Source organism: Pyxicephalus adspersus, chromosome 5 (genome assembly GCF_032062135.1).
Source record: "Pyxicephalus adspersus chromosome 5, UCB_Pads_2.0, whole genome shotgun sequence".
In the NCBI taxonomy this organism is placed as follows: Eukaryota; Metazoa; Chordata; class Amphibia; order Anura; family Pyxicephalidae; genus Pyxicephalus; species Pyxicephalus adspersus.
In genome coordinates, this window is record NC_092862.1 from 48,308,315 (window position 1) to 48,335,469 (window position 27,155).

General features: G+C 38.9%; 1 protein-coding gene across 4 annotated transcripts in view; it reads left to right on the forward strand.

Moving 5' to 3' along the window:
• Positions 1 to 772: 772 nt before the first annotated feature.
• MTCL1 (microtubule crosslinking factor 1) overlaps positions 773 to 27,155 on the forward strand; it is a 91,469-nt gene continuing 65,086 nt past the window's right edge. For 3 of the 4 annotated variants that reach the window (XM_072411426.1, XM_072411428.1, XM_072411430.1), the window contains exons 1-2: positions 774 to 1,774; positions 22,453 to 22,677. In XM_072411426.1, the coding sequence (XP_072267527.1) occupies positions 1,034 to 1,774; positions 22,453 to 22,677 (966 nt within the window). In that variant the 5' untranslated portion in view covers positions 774 to 1,033. Of the gene's footprint in view, positions 1,775 to 22,452; positions 22,678 to 27,155 lie in introns of all 4 variants that reach the window. The other variant, XM_072411429.1, reaches the window with a different exon arrangement.

Genomic DNA, 27,155 nt, shown 5'->3' on the forward strand with positions numbered 1-27,155 from the left:
AATAACAATGAACGAAGAACGATCCTAATGCAAGGGAAGAGGGAGAGCGCGCAGCGGGGTGCCACTCCGACGTTCTCCCTCTCCCCTCTCCATAGAGCAGAACGTGCTGTATGGTCAGCTGTATGTTCATGCATCGTGCAAAGATCCTTTCCAACGACTATAATTGCACGTGTGTATGCGGCTTAAGTCAGAGGTGCCCAACACGTGGATCGCGATCTACCGGTTGATTGCAAAGGCAACGCGAGTGGATCTTGGAGACCTGCCTTTTAAAATAAACTCTACCGGTCACAGAAGTCCAAATACCGTTCCACCATGACTGATGATTATTTGGAAGTCTGTTTGAGGCTGGCTATCAGCAACTACTGTCTGGACTATGCAACTTTGGCTGATTGCATTCAGTTTAAGACATCATCGGAGTAAGGTAATGGCCAATAATGTACAGAATTGTATTGTGTTATACATGTTCATGCTGTTATTCAAGGTAAACTAAACATTTTTATATAAAGTTTATTTGGTATATATATTTATATATATATATACATAAATATATGTTTAGCATTTTTATTGTTAGTAGATCATTTTGACTCGCAAGTTAAATAAAGTGTGGTCTAAGTGATGTTGTGACCCTTTTGCATGGTGCCAGAGGTGCAGATGACAAGGTGTATACAGGGCTAGGTGTAGTTCCGGGAGCCGCCGCACGGGGGCACAGGTGCAGCAAGCTGGTGAAGCCATTGACAGACAGCCGTGTTTGCAGATTTGCGGGAGGGCGAGGAGGAGCTGAGAGGAGCCGGCCGGGGTGACAGAAGATGGATACACAGAATGTGGAGTGTGCTGGAGATCGCTACGTCCATGGTTTATGATAGAGAGACAAGCGGTCGCTGCATTGCTGGTGGTGTGCAGCATTCTAGTGGCCCCATTATAATGATCGGGGATCTGCAGAAGTGATGACAAGCTGCACTGGGATCGGATGCTGTAGCTCTGTTGTTGTGGCCCAGCCAGGATAGCCTGTGGCTGGAGGGGCCCCTGCTGCACCATGGAGACTTGCAATGCTGAGCCCAGGCATGCTGAGAAGAAGAGGCTGAACCGGGCACCTTCTCCTGCAAGACCCTTCCTAAGGGATTCCCACCCCAGGACTCCCCCTGCTAAACCCTCAGTGCTGCCCCCCAAGTCCCCCAGCATCGGCCACCCATCCCCGGGGCTCCTGGCCACTCACAGCCGCTTGTCCAGGCGCAGTGCCCCAGCCAAAGACAAGCCCATCCCGGCCAAGGCCATCGCCAAGGCGTCACCGAGCAGCAAGAGGGCATGTAGGCCATTGCAGGGAACCGGGGAGGCCAGCTGCAAGGGGCCAGGTAGCAGGAGAGAGCTGCAGCATTCCCCCTCCTCTCCCCTAATTGCAGCAGGTAGGAGCCGCAGGACGGTGCAGAGATTGGAGACCCCGGCTCCGGGTCCTTGCAGCAGCCTAGTACGGGTCAGTCACACAGACAGCAGCTCGGACCTCTCCGATTGCCCCTCCGAGCCCCTTTCCGATGAACATCGCCCTCTGCCAGCTCACAGTAGTGACAACGAGTCGGCCTCAAGCGAGCAAGTGGTGGCATCGGTGCCAGAGATCGTTGTGATTGTGGGATCAGAGAAGACGCAAGTGGTATCAGTGAACGATGACGCCCGCGGAGCAGAGAGTGGACCACTTAAAGGTCCTGTGGCACCAAGCCAAGGGCAAGAGGAAGATTTGCTCAGGGAGCTGGACGAACTGCGGTCAGAGAATGACTATCTCAAGGTAGGTCAGTCCGTAGAAAGAAGTGCCCAGGTATTCTTCCGCTGGATAGTGCAAATCCTGGTTTAATGGATTTGACCTCCCTGGCGGTCTGAATAATAAGTATTTTTACTTACGGTACATTTAAAAATACTTATTGTTTTAAATTTCCCACCTGGTCCCACCTCTTAGCCGCACGCTCACACTGCCCAGCCCGGCCGGCATCTTGATCCCCTGGCCTTGTGTTCCCCAACGTTCACAAGCCAGGGACGCAGATGCTGGGCACCACTGGAGGATGCCGCGGGCAAGTGGGGACCAGGTAAGACTTGAAAACTCCCTGGCAATTCCACCCGGAGTGTGGCTCGGGGTTACTGCTTTTGGTACTGTAAATTAACCCTGAGCCACACTCCAGATTACCGCAAGGTAGGTTAATTAAAGTGTACGTACCAAAAGCTGGTATGTTTGGTATCAGGTAGAACTTCACATACACATTTCTTAATGCAAAAATAGACACCAGCATCTTTTCCTGGGTTCTGGTCTTTGGCCATTTTGGTTGAAATGACGCTCCCAAGCATGTGGCACAGGAGTTCATTCATTCTCTGCACCCAGCATGCACAGCAGAAGATTGTGCACAGGTAACTGACCTAGCTTGTCCCATCTGCAGTAAATAGCTGCCCACTCCCAATTGTTTGTCCATAAGGTTTAGTTCCACTTTAAGCAAATACTTTTTTGCTGATTTGTTGTAAAATCTCTTACCTGGAGATTCTGCCATGAGCAGTTTCTTATTTCAGGCTGACAACACCAAACCACTGCCTTGAAATGACAGCAGCTTTGTCAGTCTGTCGCTTCAAGCTCCTTCAACTTTTTGGCTGGCTTTTGGGTCTACAAGAAGCATGCTTAGACCCAACAGGCAGCCAGTGGCTGAATGAAGGGGGGTACATGGCAGGCCAAAGGCACTAATTGCAGGGTACTGGCCTAACATTGTATGCCTGAAGAAGGAAGCGACATTCCTGGACCACCAGGAACACAACTGTTACAAATCAGCAACAATTCTGTGTCTTAGTTAATATACAGTCTGGCATGATGCAACACAAAGTAAACAATATAAAGTGTACATACGCTTTAATAACTTTTGTGCATTTTTGGAATACATATTGGCCAACTCACTGTCCTATGATGTCTGGGAGTCTTCAAGCCATTAGCAGCCAAGCATTGGTATCAAGGTTCATGTTGGTCAAGCTTTGGCCATAACAAGGCTGCCAGTTGTGGGGGGTCAGGCTGGTTTTGGTGAAGGTCATATTTTTTATTGGATCTTTACAATGGGTATGGCAAATGTAGAGTATATAGATTATATTCCTTTATTGAGTCTCTATTCTGAGAGCAGTGGCTAAGAAGGTTAATCAGATGAGATGAGGGATGAACTCTTGAGATACCCAGCCTGTATGTCTGATGTTTTCCTCTTTAGTTATTGTAGGATCTTTCACTGATTAAATGTCAGGTATGCCTCGCCCTGGGGGTTTCCTCCAGGTTTGGCTTAGTGGTACAAAGAAGTGGTGACCTTTTACATAGACCAAAGTCTTTTTCTAGGCCTAAATAAGCGAATATATAGAATCTGCTATGTCCTTATGACCTAGTCAATGGCTCAAAAATACAAGGTGAAAGAAACATAAGTCTGGTGTCCACAGGTCAGGTTTTCAGTTTATTTTGATTATGGGAATGAGGAGTGATCTCAATGTAATGAGGAACTCTTTTCATTCCCAGTTCTTTCTAAATTGTTACTAGTTTGACCTATGTTAGTGTATATCCTTTTACATGAGCTTGGGTATAAAGTAAAAGAAGCCTCAGCTTGAGGTCTAACAATGGTGGTCTCTTCACCCCCAGTTGTCCTCCATCTAATCGGTGACTTCAGTGGGCATAACTCTAGTATACACATGCACAGTACCAGCAGACCATAGTTAATGATGTATTGTTTTAAAATGTGAAGTATTACAATAACGCAATATACAGCCAAACAGTCCAAATACAAACCGTGGGGAGTTTTTTAAGAGGAACCGAAAAAGTAACTAGTCACCATTATTGCCTGTGGTGTCTCTGTAGCTGATCTCCTCCCCATTACTGACTTACCATGCCATCTTCTATTTTATGGGGCATTGAATATTACAGTTAAAGTAACATGACCTGCTCTTCTCCATTCACAGACCTAGCTCCATTGATCGAAGAGAAGTCCCCGGGGCTCTGCTGCCTAAACATTGCAGCTCAGATTTTATGAATTAGATGAGGCAGAGTGAAGTGTAACAGAGAGTGGATAGCAATATCCAATATTTCTTTTGCTCTTATATGGGTAGACTTGTTCCATATCCTATTGTGTACTTTTTTGCACCACTTCTTGAATTGTAAGCATCTCCTACTCCTACAATGTTTTTGTATCTGTCTGTCTGCAACCCCTATTTAATGTACAGCACAGCATATTATGTTGGTGCCATATAAATACTGTTTATTAATAATACTAATAATAAAAATATGAATAATAATAATCTTTGCAGAGACAAAGTTTTACGTGTTCATGTCAGAGCTGCCCCACTAATGAATGGTGATCTGACGACTGATAAGGAAATGAAGAAGTAGCTGCAGAAAAGGTTTAAAAAGCCCAGATTTCCCTAATAAATGAGGCAGAATCAGGGATATGTATTTTTATAGTTCTTTAGGTACAGTTTTTCTCCAGCAGATTATTAGTGACAGCAGTCAGAGGCAGTGGTTCTGGTACAGTTATGTACAGTTATATCACTGTAAGCACAAATTCCAAATGTTGAGCTGTGGGCAAAATAGGAATAGAGAGAAAAGTTCAAAGTGGTGATAGCTGGCTCAAAGGGCATTTACCTCATGTGGGAAGTCAGTTCTCCCCAGGGGGACACAGATGGCAAAATATAAAAAAACCCAGAGGTTTCTTAACCAATAACTATTCTATCAAAAAATGAAAAATATTTTTGGCTTTTGTTATACTTTAGTGCTCCGTGAGACTGATCAAGACCCCTAGGGCTCTGTGTTTCTCTTTTCTATTCTAAAATATTGTGTGCTAAAGAATCTTCAACCAGAGTGTTTATTTCTTATCCTGCCCATTCACAGACATTGATATGGTTACTCTAGGGGCTCAATTCACTAAACTGTGATAACTGGTATTTACCATAACTAATATTATATTCAGCAGTGAAAGCTGATAACAAATGACTGATGGCTGACTATAGCATTGAAAATGGTTACTTATATGTATGTGCTATGGCTTATTAAATTGAGCCTTTTCCTCCCATAGGCATATCATTGGAATGTGCAACCACAGTAAATAAGACTTTTTGGGGTTTTATCAATCTTAATTGAAGACATTTCTAAATACCATGACAATCTGAAAAGGCAACAGGCACCACTTGAGCTTCTGATGTACTTTGTGCCTTTCCCCAACAGGGAACATAATGTACAGTCCACATTCCCAAACAAAACACAGGACCCATCTGGATAATGTAAAATGCTGTAGGGGCATGTAAGGGAGATTCAGTTCTAGATTGTTACTTCTGTCAGCCCATTACCTGATGCAAGGATTTCATATGGTGGCACTCCATGACATCTCTGCAGTCATTGTGCATCTAATGCTTTAGTGGCCTTTAAACATATTCTTTTAGCGTGCAGCATGTCTTTCCATTTTTAAGTTATTGGGCATATAGTTTACATCTGATGGTTTGTGATGGTTTAGATAGATTATGACCTGCCAGTTCTTTAACTGACACATTGTCTCTGATTTATAAAAGTTCTCCAAGGCTGGGGAGAATACACTTTCATCAGTGAAGCTGTGTGATCCAGTAAACCTGGAATGGATCTGGTCCAGGATTAAAACATTTGCTAACAAATAGCTAATGACTTTTAGGAAATCCATTCCAGGTTTGCTGAATTACCCAGCTTCATTGATGAAAGGGTATTCTCTCCAGCTTTGGAGAACTTTAATAAGTCAGGGCCATTACATACATTTCAAGTACTGTCTCCATTGTAATACGGTATTGTTTGGAAATACATCATCTGTGCCCCACTCCTGCATGTTGATTGCATGAAGCATCATCAGTGACAGCTGCAAAGTTGCTGAGTAGTATTGGAGTGGTGAGAGCATAGTAAGGCTGCAGAACTGTTCATCCATGGAATCACAGATATGTCCCATAGAGCTGTCTCCAGTGCAGACGTGACCACAGGAGTTTCTGAGCAGGATTCAGAATCACTTGAGGTTTGCCGCGTCTGCTGAACTCTCTTTACATTAGCAGTTGTAATGAGATCATTGCCTTGTGTAAGTGCTATCTCTAATGGCTCAATTGTTTGGCTCCAAAAGAATATCAATGTTGGAATGCTATACAACTGTAATGGTTACTGCAAAAATGCAATCAGTGATAAAGGAAGGCCACCCACTCTGTGATTTTAAGTTCATCAAATATACAAAAGGCTGAATAGCGTCATTTATTATTCCTTGTGAGAGCTGTATTATTTAAATAAGTATTCACTTGTTGGGTTTTCCTAAATTTTGCATAGCAATATAGGTATAGTTTTTGCACTTGCCGCATTATTTATTAAAATCATGCAAAATAGAGCTAGAAGGCTCCTCTTTGTGTTCAGCCGTATATAGTTAGGACTATAAACGTGTAAAGTCATGAATATTTACAAACCCAACTGTTGGGGAGCCTAGATCAGTGACAAACCAGGCATCTCTGTCCCTTTTGTCAGCAGGACAGGAGGTGGGAGGATTTATGTAATAGGGATGCAGATTACATATTGGGGGACTTGGAACATAACCAAGCTTTTATCTACAGTCTGTGTCACTACCAGACCAAAAGGTAGCAAATAAGAGAAGTCTATTGCTGAGGTTTACATACACTTTAACATGTGCAGAGATTTACTTGGGTCAAGCCGACCTTAGAGAAAATAGATGAGGTAGCAGAGATAGTGGAAAGTAGGACAAACTATTCTCGTTTCTATCCCCGGAATTCTAAACACCTCAATAAAGAAAACACAAGCTATACCTAGTGGAAATATATATGCAGATATTTTCCTCAGGTTCCTAAATAGATTGTAGCACAGATAAAAAGAACGGTCTCTAAATTTGTTTTAAAAACAAATATCTCTGTTTTATATGGAAAAAAAAACTTTTAATTTTCTAATAATACATACTGGGCTTGCTGCACTAATTATGCTTTATTGCTACACATATGTTAACGCTGATCTTCAGTCTTACCTTTAGTCTTGCAGAGTTGTAGAAGCTTCTCTACTATACTGAAATTATTTTATCTGCAGAAGCTCAACGTGTGCAGGTAAAGCTAAACCAGAAGCCAGATAAAGGTTTTTGGCTACATACACACGTGCAATAATTGTTGTTGGAAAGGATTTTCACCATCCTTTCCAAGGACAAATGACTGCACAATGTATGAACGAGCACTGTACATACAGCACTGTTCTGTTCTACGAAGCGGGAAGAAGGGAAAATGACAGAACCGCACCCCGCTGTGCTCTCTCCCCTTCATTTGCATTATGAGCCGCTGTACACCGGAGCTGATTATCGGACGAGAACCATTGCACATGTGTGTGCATCAAATCAAAACAAAAATTGATATTAGATCAAATGGGTCCCTTAACAATCCTTTATTTGACAGGTAGTAGGAGGCAGTAGTGTTGTTTTAATCAAATAGGCTGCCGTTGCTGACTCCTTCTTCATATTTGGATGAAGCATTCAGAGCAGTAGTTCTGACTTTATTGTCTGCATACTTTTTGGGTCAGGGACTCTTAAGTATTGCTTTCAGGACTGACCAGGCGGTTAGGAAGGTCTACCAGTTTTCTAGGAACATGCTTTCTTTTAAATGAAGCTTAACTGTCATATTCCTGAACTTGATTTGTGCATTTTGTGTTGTACTGGGGGCCCTCATGTAATGAGGTTAGCACATGTATCTGTAATATGCATGTGGTTCTATCTTTGATCAAGTGTAGCAGTGCTGTAGCAGATGGTGGTACAAACCCGTCTGAGTATGATATCCTTTTTAGATCTCAATAAAAGAAACTGAGATTAAACACCATAGTTCACTATGGTTGACAAAGTCTATGTCTCGTGGGTGTCCTATTAATTACCAATGAATAATATTGCACCTTTTTTTTCTGTTTGGCTGCAAATCTTTTTTTAATATATTTTTAAATCATGGCACAAAATCTTTCTGTGCTTCTAAGAAGAACCTGTAAGCATCTACCTTGTCCACTGACTAGTGCTTGGCCATCAGTGTTGCTCATGTGATTTTTTTATGTTTGGGATAGTGTGGGAAAGGGTTAGGGTATGTTTACACTGGCCATGGGGTCCCAGGTCTCCTCATAACAGGGAACCACTGTCTCTGGGAAGACTGTACATGTTGCTTCTTCTTGCAGAAGCCCAAATGAAAATGAATGGGGTTCCAATGGTCAGTACCGGTACCACTCACTGCTGCCAGCTGTCAAATGTGTTCCTAAAGAACCAACACTGCAGTATGAGTGGCCAGCAAGACTCCAGCCTCCGGGACCCATGCGAAATCACTTGATCCAAAAGCAGGTCTGAACCTGCATTTAAAACATCTGTCAATTTTCTATAACAGATTGGGGAGTTTTCTCCTCATTACCTATTTTAGTGGTGGGAAGCCAGAAACATTAGAAATGATGGAATTTGTTTGTTGTTGCTGTCGCAGTGTAATCGAGTGACAAATTAAATCAGTAAATTAGTATCATCCTAAATGCATGGAGTTTATATGTTCTCCCAGTGCTTGCAAGGCTTCCACAGGGCACTCCAGTCTCTCCCATCTCAAAACATACTGGTAGGGGAAAAACCACCCTCTTTCCCCGTCACCTTCAAAAGAATGGCCTTAAACTGTGACTATAGTAGGGGTAATGACTTTTGGACTCTATGTGACACCCAGAGCAAAGTGTAGTACCATAATATAATGGTGAATGTGTTGACAAAATTGTTGTTGGCATCAAAAGCTTTTATCTCATGAGAAACAATTTTGTGACACCAATTGTTACTTATTTTGCGTTCTCTTTCCCTAATCCCATCTACTAATAGACTAAAGGGAGGAATGGAAGTAGGGCAGGCCATTGGAACTGAGAAAAATCATCTAATTGCTCATCATATTAAGGTTTATTACTATACTTTCCCAGTCTACCTTTGTTCCTCTTATGGTTCATTCAAATTCTTTGCATTTACAGTTATTACAGGAAGCCATTCATACAATTACTGCATAGTACTATGTCATTTATTATTCATCTTGTATTATGATGTTATTGTGAGTGTGGTTTTACTGTTGTAGGTTAATGGTAATGGAATAGATGGATATTTGTTAGAGAATGATGGAATGCTATCTATAGTTCTTCAGTTGAGTCACTAAACCTGCGTCAATACAATGACGACTCGATCAGAGAACTGTAATCTTTCCTTCTTCTGCATTGAAACCTAGAGAAGTGGGTCTTATATGAAAAGTTTCTAAGAAGCAGGAAAATCTGCATGTGTAATTGTGCCACTGATGGCCAGACTTTCGTATTTTACTGTTGGAAGTTATAAATGATTTGTTAGCATCACTTGCAAATACTAGATGGTTTATGGTCTCTCTCAGAACTATATTTTCTAAAAAAAAAAGAAAAACTTAAAATAATTGTATGCTCCCTCCATTTTTTTTCTTTGGATAGAGTGGGGCAGGGGTTACAACCCCTATCAGGTCCAGTATTCTCTCCTGAACATTTTTTTTTAAGTTAGGTAGGAAAAAGCTGTAGGTGGATGGGGTTCCCTATATGTGTATGTGTGACCCAATTTTTCATAAACCACCCAAAAACAATTAGGTGATTACTGAAAAGTGCAAGGTGGTGTACCCGGCTAAAAGGGACTGGGTAACACACTGAAATCTTAATTGCTGTCTATAGTTTAGGTAAAAAGATTTGCTCCCACTTCCTGTCTTGACAGTGGTTTCTCCAGATAGGAAGTAAGGGTAAATCTCCAGTTGCAACCATTGTTGCTGTCTTTTCCTGTGTTGCAGACTTGCAGACTTTCCCTGCCTTCCTATCCTGTGAAATTGTTGTTGTGAGTATGATAGCAGTATAGCTGCTTTTGTTGCCATGCCATTTGTTCAGATAAAAACTTTATATTTTGTTTACCAATCAAGCGTTCAAACAAAACATTACAGGAGAAAAATAATCCATTTATTGTATTTTATTTAAGATATCATTTTGCACATCATTTAAACCCATCATGGGCAAGGACAGTACACTGTGAGAATATGATAATTAAATGCATAAAAAGAACATGCCAAAAAGGCCAATAAATCCAGATGCTGAAAGTACATGCAAATCACTATCTTTTCCATAAAGCTAAACTTTTCTCTGCCACGTCTCTTTCAGAGACATTAGGGCCTGTTCCCACCTGGTTCTGCTGTGTTTTTTTGTAAATGTATCATGTTGTCATTGACATCGATGTGTGTTAGGGCAGCCCATTTTATTTCCTTTTTCACTAAAGAAATACTGCATTTATGTATTTATTCAGTATATAGTATCTTTTTATTTCCCAGGGTGGTTTTCTCTAAAATACAGTGGTCATTAAAGAACTATGGGCAGCACAGTGGCTCAGAGGTAGCACTCTGGCCTTTGCAGCGCTAGGTCCCAGGTTTAAATCTCAGCCTTGACTCTATCTGCATGGAGTTTGCAGAATCTCCCCGTGTCTGCGTGGGTTTCCTCCCACATTCCAAAAACATGCAGTTAAAAAAAAAAAAAATCACCTTAGACTGTAATAAAGACATATGAAGATGGTAGGGATATTAAATTGTGAGCTCTTTTGAGGAACAGTTAGTTTCACGACTATGGACTTTTTACAGCGCTGCGTAATATGATGGTGCTATATAAATACTCTGTAATAATAATAATAACTATAGGGACTTCTTCCACTTTCCGATGGCTAGTTCTGGTTTGAATACTTTTGAGTAATGCCGGAACAGGCATGCAGCTAGAAATGTCTGAATGAAGTCAGGTCCTTTTATATGTGTATTTGTTTCAGGTCTTTGACTTACACACATAAAATCAAAGCATCCCGACCTATTTCATTTATTGCAAAAGCAAACTCACCTCTCATGTAGTGGGAGGCACCAACATGTTCATCTAGTCTTTTCCAGGTTTAGGGTCTTCAGCCATCTTCCTTGGCCAAGTTGGAATGACACAACTCCTGAGCATGCTCATAGCAGTTAATTTATTCATTCATTTATTTATTCATTTTGGCATGGAGGTATGCCAGGAAGTACACTGAGCTGGCTGATTGCAAATTGCCAGGTAAGTATTTCTTATTGCAGAATGGACATAACATGTCTGTTTTATAATAGAGGGCCTGTCTGCTCACAATTTTAAGCTTTTTTGGGTTGAATTGCACTTTAAAGGAGTGGTTGAAGATTTTAAGTTACAAGAAAATACTAAAATCAGTGTGGGTGCATTCATATCTTCAGACACATATTTGTGTGGCAATCTCCGAGATTTACAGATTTTATTGTCTGTATGTTACTAATAGGAGCCAAGGTGAGATCATATGATTCATTCACTTTTTTTATAAAAAAAAAAAAAAAAAAAATCCTGATGCCAGAAACACATTGACAGTTGGTAGTGGGGGTAAAAACAGACATTAGAAGAATGTATTTTGACAGAAGCAGTAAGTGTTAATTCACAGAACATGAATGTGTTAACATAGATAACCAGATGGATAATTTGCAGAAATCCTGTTTATAATAGCAGTGGTTGTCTTGCTCTGAATTGTCAGTGTTCTGCTTGTTTTCACCAATAAGATCCTCCTTTGGATTACATTGATAGTATTGATTGTTTCTGCTTTCCTGCAGGCTGTGTTATCATGTTACAACCCTATTATGTTATATAGCATAGTAGGAATGTGCTTCCTGTTACAGAACCAGTGTATGCTCTAAAGATAGGCAGAAATGGGGGGACTTTATAGTGTATCCCTAACTCACCCCCACCCGTGCCAAAAAATAGAAAAAATGATGTGGTTACAGGTGCTTTTTTTTTTTTTTTTACTTGGTAATCATGCAAATTATTTACTACCTGACCCTTTTGACATTGCTTTTTTCTCCATTGTATCTATGCCATGGTTGTCACACAGGCTGTTCAGCTCTATTACACTTTTTATATTTTAGACATTTTTATACTTAAGAAAAATATTTAAATACCTAGTTGTGTGCACTTAGTACTCCCTCCCTAGCACTTGCTGGCAACCAATCGGATTTCATCTTTTTGGAACAATCTGAACAACAACCATATTTACTGCTCTTTACAAGCTCAGTTTGCTAAATGAAAATGTTTATTGTAGAAATCTGATATAAGTTGAAGTTCCTTTGGAGTTGTAGCAACATGGAAGTGATGTAGCTGTTAAGCTACGTACACATGTTAAATTTGTGATCTTTTCCAGCCACACTAGAATGAACAAGTGCTGTTTAGTCTGATTAAAGGGGAGAAGGGAGAATGAGTGGAAGACACGCTGCTGTATCCTTCCCCAGAGGAAAAAATAGTCATTGTCCCAATCAGATCCCTGGCATCACTAGATAATGTTGGGGGAGCACTGTACAATTATCTAGCAAGTATATGTAGTTTTAGTAGTGGAAGCAAATAGAGATGCCACACCCTGCCTAATACATTGTCAGTAACAGCACGGGCAGATGCCCATGACCATTTTACAAATGGTTGCTGTACAGCCAAGCGGCCTGTTCTGTTCTATAAAGAAAGGAGGGGCAGGACGAGCCATAATAGTCCCCATTAGTAATCGGTTGTTTAGTGATCTATGGTGGATCGCTAAATTACATTATGGGACACTGGTACTGATGTTACAACTTCACCAAAAATAAACAAGAATGATCATCTGCCCCAAAAATCTAGTGTTTGTATGGACCTTAAGCTCAGCATCGGAAATGTCTGCACAATTTCAATGCCCTTCCCCTATGTGATTGCAGTCAAGTCTAGCTACAGATCATTCAGGCTCCTATACCTATAAAACAATAATTTTCAAGATTTCAAGACAAGACCTTTATGTGAGTACCCAGTTCAGGAGCCACAGACAAGATGCATTTGTGGTTTTGAATAATGCCTGATAGTATGAGCAGATGTTAGCTGACGATGGTTTGGTAACAGGTTTACTTTTTGTGTCTTTGTGTTTCTATAGTCTGGCATCATTGTGTAGTTTGACTATATAAGTGTTAATCATTATGTTTTTAGTGTAAGCCCCAACTCATGAGAAAATTCCCATTGAAAGCATCTATTCTTTCCTGTTTTGCAATGTGTTGCCGTCATTCCTTTCCAGGGGGCCGTTTTGAATATCCCATTAGCTGGAGTAGGCTTGCAGTATAATGGGCACAGTGTCAGAGATAAATTGACTAACGGTAGGATAAATCCCCACAGTCAGGGTCCCTTATCCATTTCTCATCAAGTACTTTGTAGAAATGCAGGGAATAGCAGGGGGAGGGTTCTTACTGGTTACTAGGTCATGCTTCATGTAATGGTGTAATGAAACTAACCCTTTACTGTAAAGAACCCCTGGAAACCTAGTTTCCAAACTAATAAGATACCTAGGAGGGGAGGCATATGGGGCTCACTCTGCACCTATACACATACAGCCCTGAGTTACCTTCATTTATCAACAGCTGCAAACAAATTTTCCTATATAATCAGCAACATTCTGTTTATTATACTGTATCTACCCACATGCAGGGGAGCTCTGTTCTAATAAGAATTAGGTCAACCATTAATTATCTTGTATGTGTATAGTCATGGGGCCCTAGAGAAATAGAATATATAAAGATTTATTAAATACTTTGTACAGGACAAATCAATTAATATACTTTAAATATATATATATATATATATATATATATATATATATATAGTTTTTAGACCCTCACTTGAGATATGGTATTACTATATCTGGCATCCTATACCATTCCTACACCTGGAAAATACATAGAACTATACAGCAGAATAAAGTAAAGCAGTACAAATCTAAATGGAACTTTTTGGAGATTCCTGTAAACTGCAGTTGTGGTTTGTGGTGATGGTATTGATGGTATGCTTTTTTCCTTTTCCATTGTTGTATTAAATATCCATAATTTTGTAATGTTAATTCTTCCTGTTTTGCCAAACCATTTCATGCTCTAAACACAGAAGAAGATTGGATATCTTGATATATGATTAGTTCACTCCACATTTGCCATAGCAGCCAGTCATTTTGTATCTTGTCTTTATTTCAGCATTATGTTTTAAATGGAAATAAAGACATAAAGTATATTATCCATCATAGTAAATGATTGTTTTAATTAAAACATTATTTTTTTCTCTTTGTCTTTTATTTAGTGGAGTGGATAGTTCTTAATAAGATAATTATAAGAATAATGAATATATATAGAATTCTTTTATAGATGGAAAGAATTTGGATGCTTACCAAGTTTGAATGAACGTAGGGTGGGTCAGGGGGGATAGTGGTAGAGTTGTATAACACCTGCAGTTAGACCACCCAAGTGATGAAGGTAAGTTATCTTTGCTTTCCTTTGCCAAAGACCTGCAACATTTATTTTTATCAATAAAAAATGACTTTGGTATGTGGAGAATTGATATGTTAAATACAAGAAAAGATTTCCTGAGTCCCAGTAGTTCAGAGCCTCTGTTTTATAGATTTTTAAAGACCAAACTCAAAAAGGTTATGTATTGGTTTATTCTTCTCATGCCCTTTTAAATTTAAGTCCAAGGATATATAAATATTCCTTTTGATGAAGCAATTATATGCCTGTTTAAGGACTGGAGACAGATGGCCTATTCAGTGCAGACATTTACCATTGCTGCTTACATGTTTACCATGAGGACAGGGACTTAAAAGAGATGATCATGTTTTCAGTGCCAGTACTCACTTTGAAGTATATTAAAATGGCGTGTAATCATACGGAATATTTTTGGAGAAATTAAATTTACTGTTTGTGTAGGCAGTTTAGGGTATTCAGGGGTGCTCTGTTGACTCATCATGAAAACCCTAAAATATCCATATCAACAAATGTTTTAAAAGTTTTGGAAATTGTAGACAAGAGTTTAAACTCCAGTCAGAATATTTCCTTTTTTATTACATTGCCAAAATGCTTCCTAAACTATATCTAAAGCCAGATTTTTTTTCAGATCGAGAGGCTTAAAATCAACTTGTTTTTTGTTGTTGTTTTATTTTTAATTTATACTTTAGCACTCTGTACAAAAAGCACAACATTAAGTGAGAGAAATATCCCTCTTTTGCCATTGACACTGGAACAGGTGTCCATGTTGATAGATACCCTATCATTAGCTGTTTGGTGACAACTGTAAAACTTAGGATTTTTATATCTATGTCTGTCTTGGTGATAATAGTCACCAGGACATACAGAGAGAGAGAGAGCATCTACATCTACATAGTGACGCAGATAGCAATAAAAACTTGAAATGGGTTCTAATCATTCTCTACACTGTCCAAGACTTATTAAAAGTTTTGGCTCTGCATATTTTGGCTCTTGCGCACTGTAGTTATTTTATAATTTCCTAATAGCTAGATCCTTCAAACAAGTTTCATTTTGAGCTGGTGCATATATAACCAAACTTCCTCTTAAAGAAGAACTTTCATGAAAAAAATGACATTTACCTCTATAGGTGTAAAACGTCAATCCCTCTGCAATCGTAGTCCAGTAGGTCCTGCGTCATCCCATCTTTTTTGTTCTTTCTGTTGATTAAGCAGTGCTTACCGCCTTCCTTTTCTGTCTTCTTCTGGGTTCTTCTTTTGTCACCTTGTTTTACACTACCCAGACATGAGATCAGGTGAATCTCCTTCCTGAAAATGTAAAATAAGTGTGCCGATTTTACTGTGCATGTGTTAGTGAGGTCAGCACTAAAAGAGTTAGCCACCCTTTTATATAATGTAAAAAATGTGGTGTTAGGTCCACTTTAAGCTTTTTTTTTTTAAACTTCACAAGTTAAACCCTTGAGCGTATTTAATAGGAGCAAGCAGCAGTCATTGTAACACTTAACTAATCTGCTGTCAGAACAATAGAAAATGAAATTTGATTGGATGTACTTTTCTCATTGCTGTTTGGCTTATTTAAAAATATAATAGTGTTTAGTGTGTCCTATGTTTAAATTTTGCAGTGCCTGGCAGTGAATATCATTAGACTATGACTCCAGGAATTAAATGGCTGTAATGGCAGAACTAATATTAATTGACGAAGAGTTGTACTACATGTTAAAACAAGATTCATTTCCACACTGTCAGAGTTGCTTAGTTTCTTATCGTAATGGTTGTCATATGTCCAGAGTGCTCTGAGACAGCATTTTCTGGCAGTCTGTTGAAATTTCCAGTGTGACATTGGACCATTGCAAAACGTTTCTCAGCACTTGTACTAGTACAAGACAGCATTCATTACTGTCCTTGGAATACTTGTTCTTCAGGTAACAAGTCACATGAGAAGATCTAGTTTATTCATTTTTATAGTCTTCACCGTCAAATATTTGATTGATGGTCAATTTTTTTTTTTTTTTTAAGAAAAAAAAATTTTGAACATTGCAGAGAACACCTGATGTCAGGCATGCGATATCAGCCACTTTTCAGCTAATTATGTGAATTTGTCCATAAGCACTAGAAACAGAAAAAAAAACCAAATTGAAAAGAATCTGCTTGAATTGGTTTGGAAATCCAACTGGATTTGGAAAAACCTAGTCAGAATTAGAATTTGGGCGGGTAAGGTTTAGCCAATCTGGCTGTCATTGTTCAGCTGCCTACTGCCTACCCGTCAATGTTACAAGTAGAGTAATATTCAAAACAGTGTATGGATAACAAACAGGAATTGAAAATAATATTATAATATAAAATCATTTAGGAGTCAGTTTACTGGGGTAGAAATAGAAGTATTGGTCAAGCCTGGGTCATTGATATTACAGGGGATATTGATATTACAGGGAAATGCATCAGGCTTACTTTAATGTGCCTCCCTTCCCCCCAACTCTCCCTATGCTGTCATACTTCTCCTTTTGTTTGGTGTGGAAGAAAAAGCATTGCATAAGCTCCAGGTCTTTTCAGTTCGAGCTTTCACTGAAGTTAGGATGCCCCATACCTTATGTGGAGGATGGGGAGTGGGTGGTATGCCCCCTTAAATTCAGTTTTGTGCTTCCGAAAGCTAACCGTGACCAGTTATTTGTATCAACAGACACATTTCGGGCTCAGAGCTCCAGTCTTTTTCAATTTCTCAAGCCTTCTTGTCCTTTAATTTTAATGGCAGCCACAATGACCCATATTGTGGTATAGGATTTATTATTACAGTAAATTTGGGATTCCTATAAATCTTCAGTTCTTTAAGTTGCCAAGGTTGTGACAGGTTTACTTTAAAAGAGAACCCATCACAAAAAACCTTATGGAAGAACCTTAGTATTAGCAATAAACTATGCTCTATTTAAACAGCTTCTATGTTTTAAAATCATTCCTCATAAGAGAATTTAGCATATGTTCCTGTTTTGGACTCTTGAGTTCAGCTGCAGTGATGGGGAGATTTGACATCAGGCACTATAATAAATTCATCAATAATTCATTAAGAACGCCATATTTTATTATGCCACCAAGGTTAAATCTATTCTTCCTCAGTTTTGAGGCCAATGCATTGAACTATGTATTTATGCAGGTGGAGGAGGAAAATAAAGCTATCTTATCTCCAAGGATTATTGATTGGCCAGGAAAATACAACCTGGTTGACTGATTTTCTTTCAAGAAAAGATTCAGTCTTGACTTTTCTTACATACCGTGGATAATATTTGCATTTTTATCGTTAGGTCAACTGTATGTTGGCTGATTTGTCTATAGGACCAGTGGCAGTAAATGATATATCTTTTCACACACTTGTAAGCATTGGACTGGTTGGATAGCTGTAACAATCTTCCAACATGTTGGGAAAACATTGGGCCTGATTTATTAAAGCTCTCCTAGGCTGGAGAAGATACCTTTATCAGTGAGCTAGGTTGTCTAGCATTCCTGGATTTGAGTTCCTAAAAGTCATATGCTATTTGTTAGCAAAAGTTTTCCTGGGCCAGTTCCGTTCCAGGCTTGCTGGATCACTCAGCTTCACTAATGAGAGTGTATCCTCTCCAGCCTTGGAGAGCTTTATTAAATCAGGTCCATTGTGTCTGAATAATAACTACTCTCTTTCTTGGGGAAATGGTCCATGTACTGCATATTTTCCACATTCAAACTTAAGCTGAGTTGAAAAGATAGCTTACATTGGTGGTTGTGATAAAAATTTTAGGATAAGAGAACCATGTCCATTGGTGGTATAGTGGCTCATTGGCTAACACCCTTACCTTGCAGTCCTAAGTTTGAATATTAGCAACTAGAAAGGTAGAACACTACATACTGTTGGCATGGATTTTCTCCACATCCCAAAACCATACTAGGTATACTAAGTAAATTGTACTCCCCTAAAAATCGGGCTCTGTATAACAATGGTATGGACATTAGATTGTGTACACTTTTCAAGGAAAGATAGTGGTTATGGAATGTGTAATACATTGATACTTGATAATAATAACCATACTTTTTGCTTTAGATGGCCCTTCACCAACAAAGATTCAGTATCCCTGTTGATTGCAATTTGCATCAATAATTTATCTCTAACAATTATTAAAAACAGTAGGAAATCTACTAGCTAAAAACTTCATTAATATTTTACATGTACAGTATTAAAATGAACATAGATTTTTTTTATTTGTGTATATATTTATGGGAGACTAGTTGCTAGGTATTTCCAAATGACATCAGTGGGGTTGTTTTTTCTAAATTCTCCTTGCTGCAGACACTCATTAGTTTCAGTAAATGCTCATTCTTCATCAGCCTTCCAGATGGTGTCACAAAGGATAGAACAGGTCATTGTTTTCCAATTACACAGCTCCCAAATGTGCCTCCTTTGTATGGGCAGGTTGACGTTAGGACTGGAATCTCACTAAGCATTCATACACCAACCATACAGATATTAAAGTATGTGGAATGTAGTTGTCACTGTACAATGTATGGACAACAGAGATTTCAAAATATTAAAAATATGCCGTATTAGTCACAAAGGTCAAGTTGCATGCTAGAAAATTGTCATGCAGTATAAAATGATTTAGGAAGAGTACTGATCAGTTAATTGAGGTAAAAATAGAACTATTGGTCAAGTCTGAATCAGGAAGTACTGGATGCTTTGTGGTTGAATATGGCATGCCATTTTGTAGCATTTTTTAGATTTTTGTGCAGAAATGTATACCTGTGTGTTTATGAATACATCAGTAAAGTAAGCAACTTGTTAGGTCATCATTTGACCATTAAAATATTAGAAATTAGTATTTTGGTCAGGAATTACCTTTTTTGGTCAAAATATTATTAAAATATTGTACATTTCTGGGCAATATTCATGAACTCATATTAGCTTTAAATCTGTCAGACCTTTTTTTTATCAGACTCATAAGGTCCATTTCCTTTTCTAAGAGCCCATCTGTGATCTTCCATCTGTCACCTTTACCTGATTCCTAATCTCCTGACACTTGTTTTTCACTTAGGGTGAGATGTCTGTTAACATTGTTATGGCCTTGCTGTGCAATGAATAATTTATTAGGAAAATTAGAAAATAATAACGTTACTAATAACAGCTATTCAACTCCAACCACTGATTTTCTAGTGCAAGGTAGAATTTTAACTAATTTGATTGTTTTTATGGGTAAACCAGATCATTTTTTCTAGTTTTCCACAGCTGGGTGGTTACTGAAAAGTGCTGGGTGGTGCTCGGGTAAAAGGGGCTCGGGTGAAAACTCTGAGAAGGCACTTGTCCCTAAATTTCCAGTCCTGTGTCTTAAAGTGCTGGTAATCACAGAATACTTCCATAAATATGGTCTGTTTTTAAGTGTCCTCATATTACCAACTGTTATATGACACAAGCAGAAATATATGTTTTAATTTTTTGTTAACAATCTACTTCCTAACATGTCATAACTGAGAACATATAAACCAGCAAATTAAAATCAGCTCATGTGATGTGATTGGAGGTTTCCCTGCTGCTATTCTGCTAGTGTTCTGTTAGTTATCATAGTACAATTTCATGACTGAGTAAAGATTAATAGTTTGGTAATGTAATTATTACTGAATAATTCAAAAAATAGCTTTTACTAGAGGAATTTAAATATTCCTCTGTCCAAGCACTTAAAGAGTTTTTAGATAGAATAGGAAAGGACATCTGTCATGCTTTTATTGCTGACTCTGTTGGGGAGATTTACATCACTTCCTGCTTTGCTGATGCCATTGAGATTGTTGATTGTGGATTTACCAAATCTACTGTAATTTGAGGATCTATCTGAACTAGCTAACAATCTGTATCCCATTAGGTATGCCCTTGTGTTAAGCCTTGTACAGATGTCCAATGGACATTAGATGATTGTTGCAGCAAACAGTTTCTTGTTTCGGGTATTTGATGCATGAACATGAGCATGCATGTGCTTTACACACAGCACCGCTCTGTTCAATAGGGGGGGCAGGATGAGAGTGCGGCACCCCTTTCCTAGATAAGGGTGCACATATTTGATCGGCGGATTGATGAAAGACTTCAGGAGACCACTGTACACATTTCAAATTTGTGCCCGAAACAAGCATACCTGTTTGCCTTGGTGAGAATCATCTGGTGTGTGTGTAGCGTTATAGATGAGAGATTGCAGTGTCGAATTGTAATGTGTGTGGTAAGCCTAATAAGGACACAGACAGCAATACAAATCAGACCGAAGATCTGTCCTTCCCTACTGTATCCAAAGCAAGCAAATAAAGTTTTACTTGGAGTTGCCCTTTATCTGGTTACATTTCCTAATTTTAATAGCTCAGATATGTAAAACCATACCCTGCTTCCAAGGACACTGTCCTCCTTCCGTTCCTCCATGTGAAATTTTTTGGATGCTCCTTTCTGCCTTTGTAATTTGCTTCATTTTATCAATGCAATACAAGGACAGTAACATTGGAACAAGTCTTTAAAAGTGCCCATTACTGATCTGTTTTCTGTTTTCTGGTTGGGTTAATGGGATACTGTTTCTATGTTCATACTGAAAAAGTTTCCCTCCTGTATGCATTTGCTTTGGCATACTGTACCTCCTTCCTGCCTAAATTGAGTGCAAACCTAATAATAGTGTGCTCATTTCCCAAGGGCAGTAGGCTGGTAATGGAAGAAGTATCTCTCTATCTCTCTTGTATTCTATCTTAGGAGAACCATTTGAAACATTATATTCACATTTTGTTGCTATCCAAATAACTGTAAATTACATTAATATGCAATTGTCCTGTCTCCTGGTATACTGTGACCATGGAGAACAACAAAGTAACAGGAATTATTTGTTGCCATTGCACAGTGTGTTTATTTTTGTGACTACATTGCTATTTAAAACGTTTTCCACTCCAATGAAGATAAAGATGGGTTTCTGTAATAAGTCATGAAGCAATGTAGAAAATGTTTTTCCATGTACTATCTGCTAAAAGGCGTTTTTTCATTGGTCGGTGGCCAGATTCACTGTCTTTTCTCTTTTAAATCCTTTTGATTGCTTTGTCAAATTGCTTTGTGTATATATAAGCCCTGATTTATTAAAGCTCTCCAAAGCTGGAGAGGATACACTTTCATCGGTTAAGCTGGGTGATCCAGCAAACCTGGAATGGATTTCCTAAAGGTCCGTTACTATTTCTTAGCAAATATTTTAAACCCTGGACCAAATCCATTACAGGTTTGCTGGTTCACCCAGCTTCACTTATGAAAGTGTATCCTCTCCAGCCTTGGAGAGCTTTAATAAATCAGGGCCATAGTATATAATTCTTTGTTATGTATGGCATCCAATTTGTCGATTGCATATTTGGGGAATCGTTGTAAACAATGAAAATTTGCAACAAGCTATAACCTAGGCCAGTTGATTGCTTTATGATCATTATGGCATGATGATAATTATGATGCATAATCACACACAGAAGATATTATAATGGTGGTTAAAGGTTATTGCAATCTGCAGGGCTTCTGGTCCTTTTTATATTGGTACATTTTTATGGTGCAGTTAATGCATGTGGAGCTGCACACAAAATGCATAGTGATATTCTTACTAAAATAATTAATGACATTAGGATAAGGTTTTTTAAAGATTTTATTAACTGACATAACTTGGGTGTAAAAATTAAGGATGGTGCCTTACTTCCCTCAGTTCTGGTTTACAGCAGCAACTAAAGACCTTCATAGAAGTCTGACAGGTTGCAGGGCTGAGATACCATCCTCCAACATCCCCATTGTTTCTTCCCCTTATTTGATAGTTAATAGCACGGCTTTCAACAAGGCCCTCTATATTGTATCTTGCAACTTTACATCAATCAGACACTTTTATTGAGCCAATCAGACACCAATACCAAAGCACATATTAAACAGTAGTTATACATCTCCTGTAAAATGTCCAGAATAGAATAATTCTGGTAAATGAGCTGAGCTATGGAAACAGTCCACTTTGTTGTCATGTCCTGTACTTTTGCATCATTGTTGGTCAGGTGTTCAGTTTTGACCATAAGAAAAGATTAAAGCTCTATCACCTTGTAGTAACAATTATGTATTTCTCAACAGGATGAACTTGATGAGCTGCGAGCAGAAATGGAGGAGATGCGTGACAGCTATCTGGAGGAAGATGTTTACCAGTTACAGGAGCTCCGACGGGAGCTTGACCGAGCCAATAAGAACTGCCGTATATTGCAGTACCGCCTCAGGAAAGCAGAGCAAAAAAGCTTAAAAGTTGCACAGACTGGCCAAGTGGATGGGGAGCTCATAAGAAGTCTGGAGCAAGACTTAAAGGTAAGAAAAATCGTATTAGTTATATTTTGTTGGGTGTTTCGTTTTAGTTTATTTAATAAATTGTGCTACATTTCATGCTGGAAATAGAACCTGCACCTGATCATAATATTCAGTGTTTAGTAACACTGGGTTTCTTGTATAAAGATACCTAAAAAAGTAAAGATCCCTCTGTGTTCAGCAACCGGTCTTATTCTTTTACTCAGCCATGCTGCACTGGAAGCATGCCAGGGAAATTTTATTTGGTTAATATGGACAACAAAAGCCATGTTCCTTCAAACATAATGTATTTTGCCTGTGGAATAAACCAGCAAATAAGAGGTTTTATTCTGAGAACTGGAAGAAAGAAATCCTGCAGCAACTAATCCAGTTTTTATTGGTGCATACTGTACTTGCATTATATAATCTGAGCTCTTGCTAGGGGCGCTTTCATTTTATTACCCCCTATATGTAAAAATAGATTTAAAAAAAACAAATAAAAACACAAAAGCCATCAATAATAAATCAATAAATTAATTTATAATCAGTTAGTAAGCATTTATTAAATGAGTATTTTTTCAAGAACCTTATTAAAGAATGGAAGTTTTACACAAACACATCAAACAAACAATACAACTGGTTTGATAATGGGTTGCAGCAATCAGGCTGTACAGGGTTCAGCTATGGGGCTTATACAGGAATTTTCATGAGAAAGGGAACAATCTGCTCCCTGTGTCCATCCATACATTTGCCATCCATCCATTCCCCCTCCCCCATCATCACACATTACATTATTATATAAAACCTATCCATTTTCATTACATACCTTATTTTAGACCAAGTGATGCGATCATTGGATTTGTGTTGGATTATGGCTGGTGGAAGGAACCAGCAGGATGCTGTTAATAGCTTCCTAAAAATATCACATCATGCTGCATAGTACTCCTCTAAAAAGTCTCCAGGCCTGGTGTATGCAGAAGTCTTGTTTTTGCCCATAGTTTTACAAATATCATTCTAATATTGCTCTGTAGCATGTCTGCAGTTTCTGACATCTGTATCAGCGGTTGCCAACTGGTGGTCCCCGGACTACTGGTGATCTGCGTGAAAATTTTGGTGGTCCGCGGCTCAGAGCCTCGGACCATGTCCCCCCTACAGTTCCCAGGCTCGGGAAAGTGGGTGGACTGTGTCCCTGGACACAAACCGCCCACTCTCCCATTGCAGACTCAGATCTGCAATGTGAGAGTGGGCGGGGTTATGTCATGATGACATCACTCCGGGGGGTTTCCCCCTCTTTGAGTGACACCCGGCTCCCCCGGCATGCGCAGTCGGAACCCAGTGGTTTTAGTGGTCTGCGGGACCGAAAAGGTTGGCGACCACTGTTATATACTACTATAGTACTATACTACTATATCATATCCACAATATTAATTATACAAGATTAAAGGAATATATACAGCCTCTAACAGTTTGCCATATGACAATATGACATATGGTCAGCCCCTGACAATTCTGTGAATTTTGTCTTTGATTCAAATTCATTTCCACAGCCAATAGCAGCCTTCTTTAGCATTTCCACAAGCTTAGTCATTCCTTTGTAGCCTGTCTTTTATCTCTGAAAGTTCTAAAAGACAGGGACACCACAGGTGTCAACCACAAGGCCCGCAGGCCGAATCCGGTCAGTCTGCCTGTTTTATGTGGCCCTCGGTGACTGTGCCACTTTCAAGTGCCTGACATTTGCAGGCAGGAGGACCCAGTCCCAGAAAGCTACGTAGAAGCAGTGCGGTCCACAACACAAGTGCTTGACTTCAGTGCACACTCCTGCTGAGACTAAGCACGACTGTCCCGATCGCCGAGTCCCAATTCTGCTGCCAGTAGTATGCTGCTGCTGCTACTCCAGGTATGGAGTCTCAGTGAGATGCTACATTAGCAATATCTCCAGACTCAGAGACACTGGCCTCCACCTCAGCACAGTCAGTGGCTCCGTTCCTCTCATATAGACAGGCCAGGATAGGTCAGGTACACCCACCTCAGAAAAAGCTGCTAAGAACGAAAAAGCAACATATGTTCATGCTTCACGAAGACAAACGTGTTCTTATTTTCAGAACATGATTAATGCACGAGGATGGCGTGTGATATGGTGTCTCAGGGAACAATCTATACATTTACTAACACTAGATATCCTAATAAAAAATTGTCCCGCAACTTAACCTGTGTTTAGGATTTTCCCCCCTTATGAGATTTGAGTTTGACACCCCTGGTCTAAAGACCTAAGTAGTCATCATGCCCATAGTCTTTGAGCCATGTCTGCAGCCTATGGCAGTCCCTAGCCGTTTTAGGGTTGCGGCGACCCTAGTTTGCCGCAATACCTGACATTCCCCTATAGCATGACTGACATACCCACAAGTAGTCCTCTGATAATCCTTTGTAGCATATCTGAATTCTGTGTCCTGTATCCTGCAACTAACATTTTTCAAAACATAATGTCCCCAAATTGCCCTTATTTTATGATTAATTTGTCACTTATTGTTTCCTATAGTTGATCCACATACGCTATTGCAAACCTCTCTTTACCATCCCAGGTCCTGTCCATGTACCATAAGACAGTTGCTATATTTTTAAATGTATAGCTTTAGAGAATTTAGATAGGCTTTTCCAAATAAAATACTATTGCAATATGATTTGTCCTGCAATGGATATAATAAAACAATGTTTATGTAAATGTTGGAATTCTTAGAACTGAAAGGATTTCTGTTAATTTGTAGATTTGTTCTATTATTTCAGTGACCAGTATAGAATGGTTACAGTCTTGGGATGTTTCTCATGACTGTCTTTGCATTACCACAACTTTTGCCCCCTGACTAATTAAACATGTCTACTGAATAATTCCCACGGGTAGACAAAGCTTGCAGAATTGCTGCGTTCCAACCAGTTTTTGGATCAGATACTGTATATTACATAATGAACTCATACAGGACTTTCTAACACTGGGATGCTTTTTGTCAGTAACAAATGGTCTTCTTAGGAATTGTTAGGAGGCAAAATGCTCAAAAAAGCGCTATGGTATGCCTTGGCAAACTACGTCTTATTAGGCATCAGTTCCGGAACTGTGATCACACATCAAATGCCAAGTCTTTTTTTTCAATAGAACTTTTAACCTTGTTGAGCAGCAGCAGTGAGTCATTATGTAACAAAATACAGAAACAAATGCTCAGAAATTTACAGCACCATCTAAGAGCTAGAGTGGATGGATGTATGATCAAGTATATGATGCTCATGCAGTATATACAGGCATAAATAGGAAGTGCATGATTGTTAGGAGCTGCACATTTGGAATTTACGTTTATCTTCAAGCAAATCCATAAAAGTATACATTTCAATAAAATATTTTTATTTCAACTATATTTAATTGTTCCTAAAATACCTACATCACCTAAATCTAGGCCCAGGCCTACTATACATTTTAGATTGTACTCAACTTCTAAAGCAGCAGAGATGGACACCTAAATGACCAAACATGTAATGCATGTAAGGAAGTTGGATTTTAGGTCAACGGGTTGATGCAGCAGTGATGTGTGAATGCCATGTGCACCATACCAGGAATACAGGGGCTGCCACTGCTGAACTTTTGAAATAGCAGCGGTATGGCAATTATGTTAATCAGCCCAGTACAGGTAGTCCCTGGGTTACATAAGAGATAGGGAATGTAGGGTTTTTTCGTAGGTTAAATTTGTATGTAAGTCGGAACAGTTACATTATTTTAATAAATGCAATTAGGACATACTATTAGGTAGCTTTGTGTCAGTTACTGTAAAAAAAAAACCTCACTGTGAGTTAATCACAAACAAAGCAAAAAAAAAATCTTTATGGAGTCTAGACATTCATTAACTTCTGGAGCAAGCTGTGCTTTGATATGCAAAAAGAAACAACTGCAGTTTGTCTTGGTCATTAAAGAGTTACAAGAGGCTGCAGAAAGAGCTCAGTCACCTAGGATAACCCACAACCTCAGCTGTGTTTAGCAAAAGATTTCTTCTGCAGGTCATGCAAACTGCACCCCACAAAGTATCTTTAGAATGTTTTATATTGCATATAAAGGTGACAAAGGTGACAAATACTGTATGTGCTGCAAATTGTACAGGAAAAATGAAGCTTCCTCCATGATTTTTACATAATTTATTATTCTTACATTATTTTAGGCTTTAATTATAATTTGGATAGCTGTAATATATATATATATATATATATATATATATATATATATATATATATATATATATATGGATTTTAAATCTCACAAGCACAACAGAAAATAATATTAGATATGTTTACTCTATGCTGCTAACAACAACCAAAGCTAAAATAGCTCCAGGGCCAAAAAAAAAGCGGCTTCTTATCTTATGGTTACAATAACCATAAAACATAATGCCACCTGATGATATGTAGGGCACACAGTCCATTATATATCTATTTACAACAGCCCTTAAAAATCTAGTGATGACTCTTGA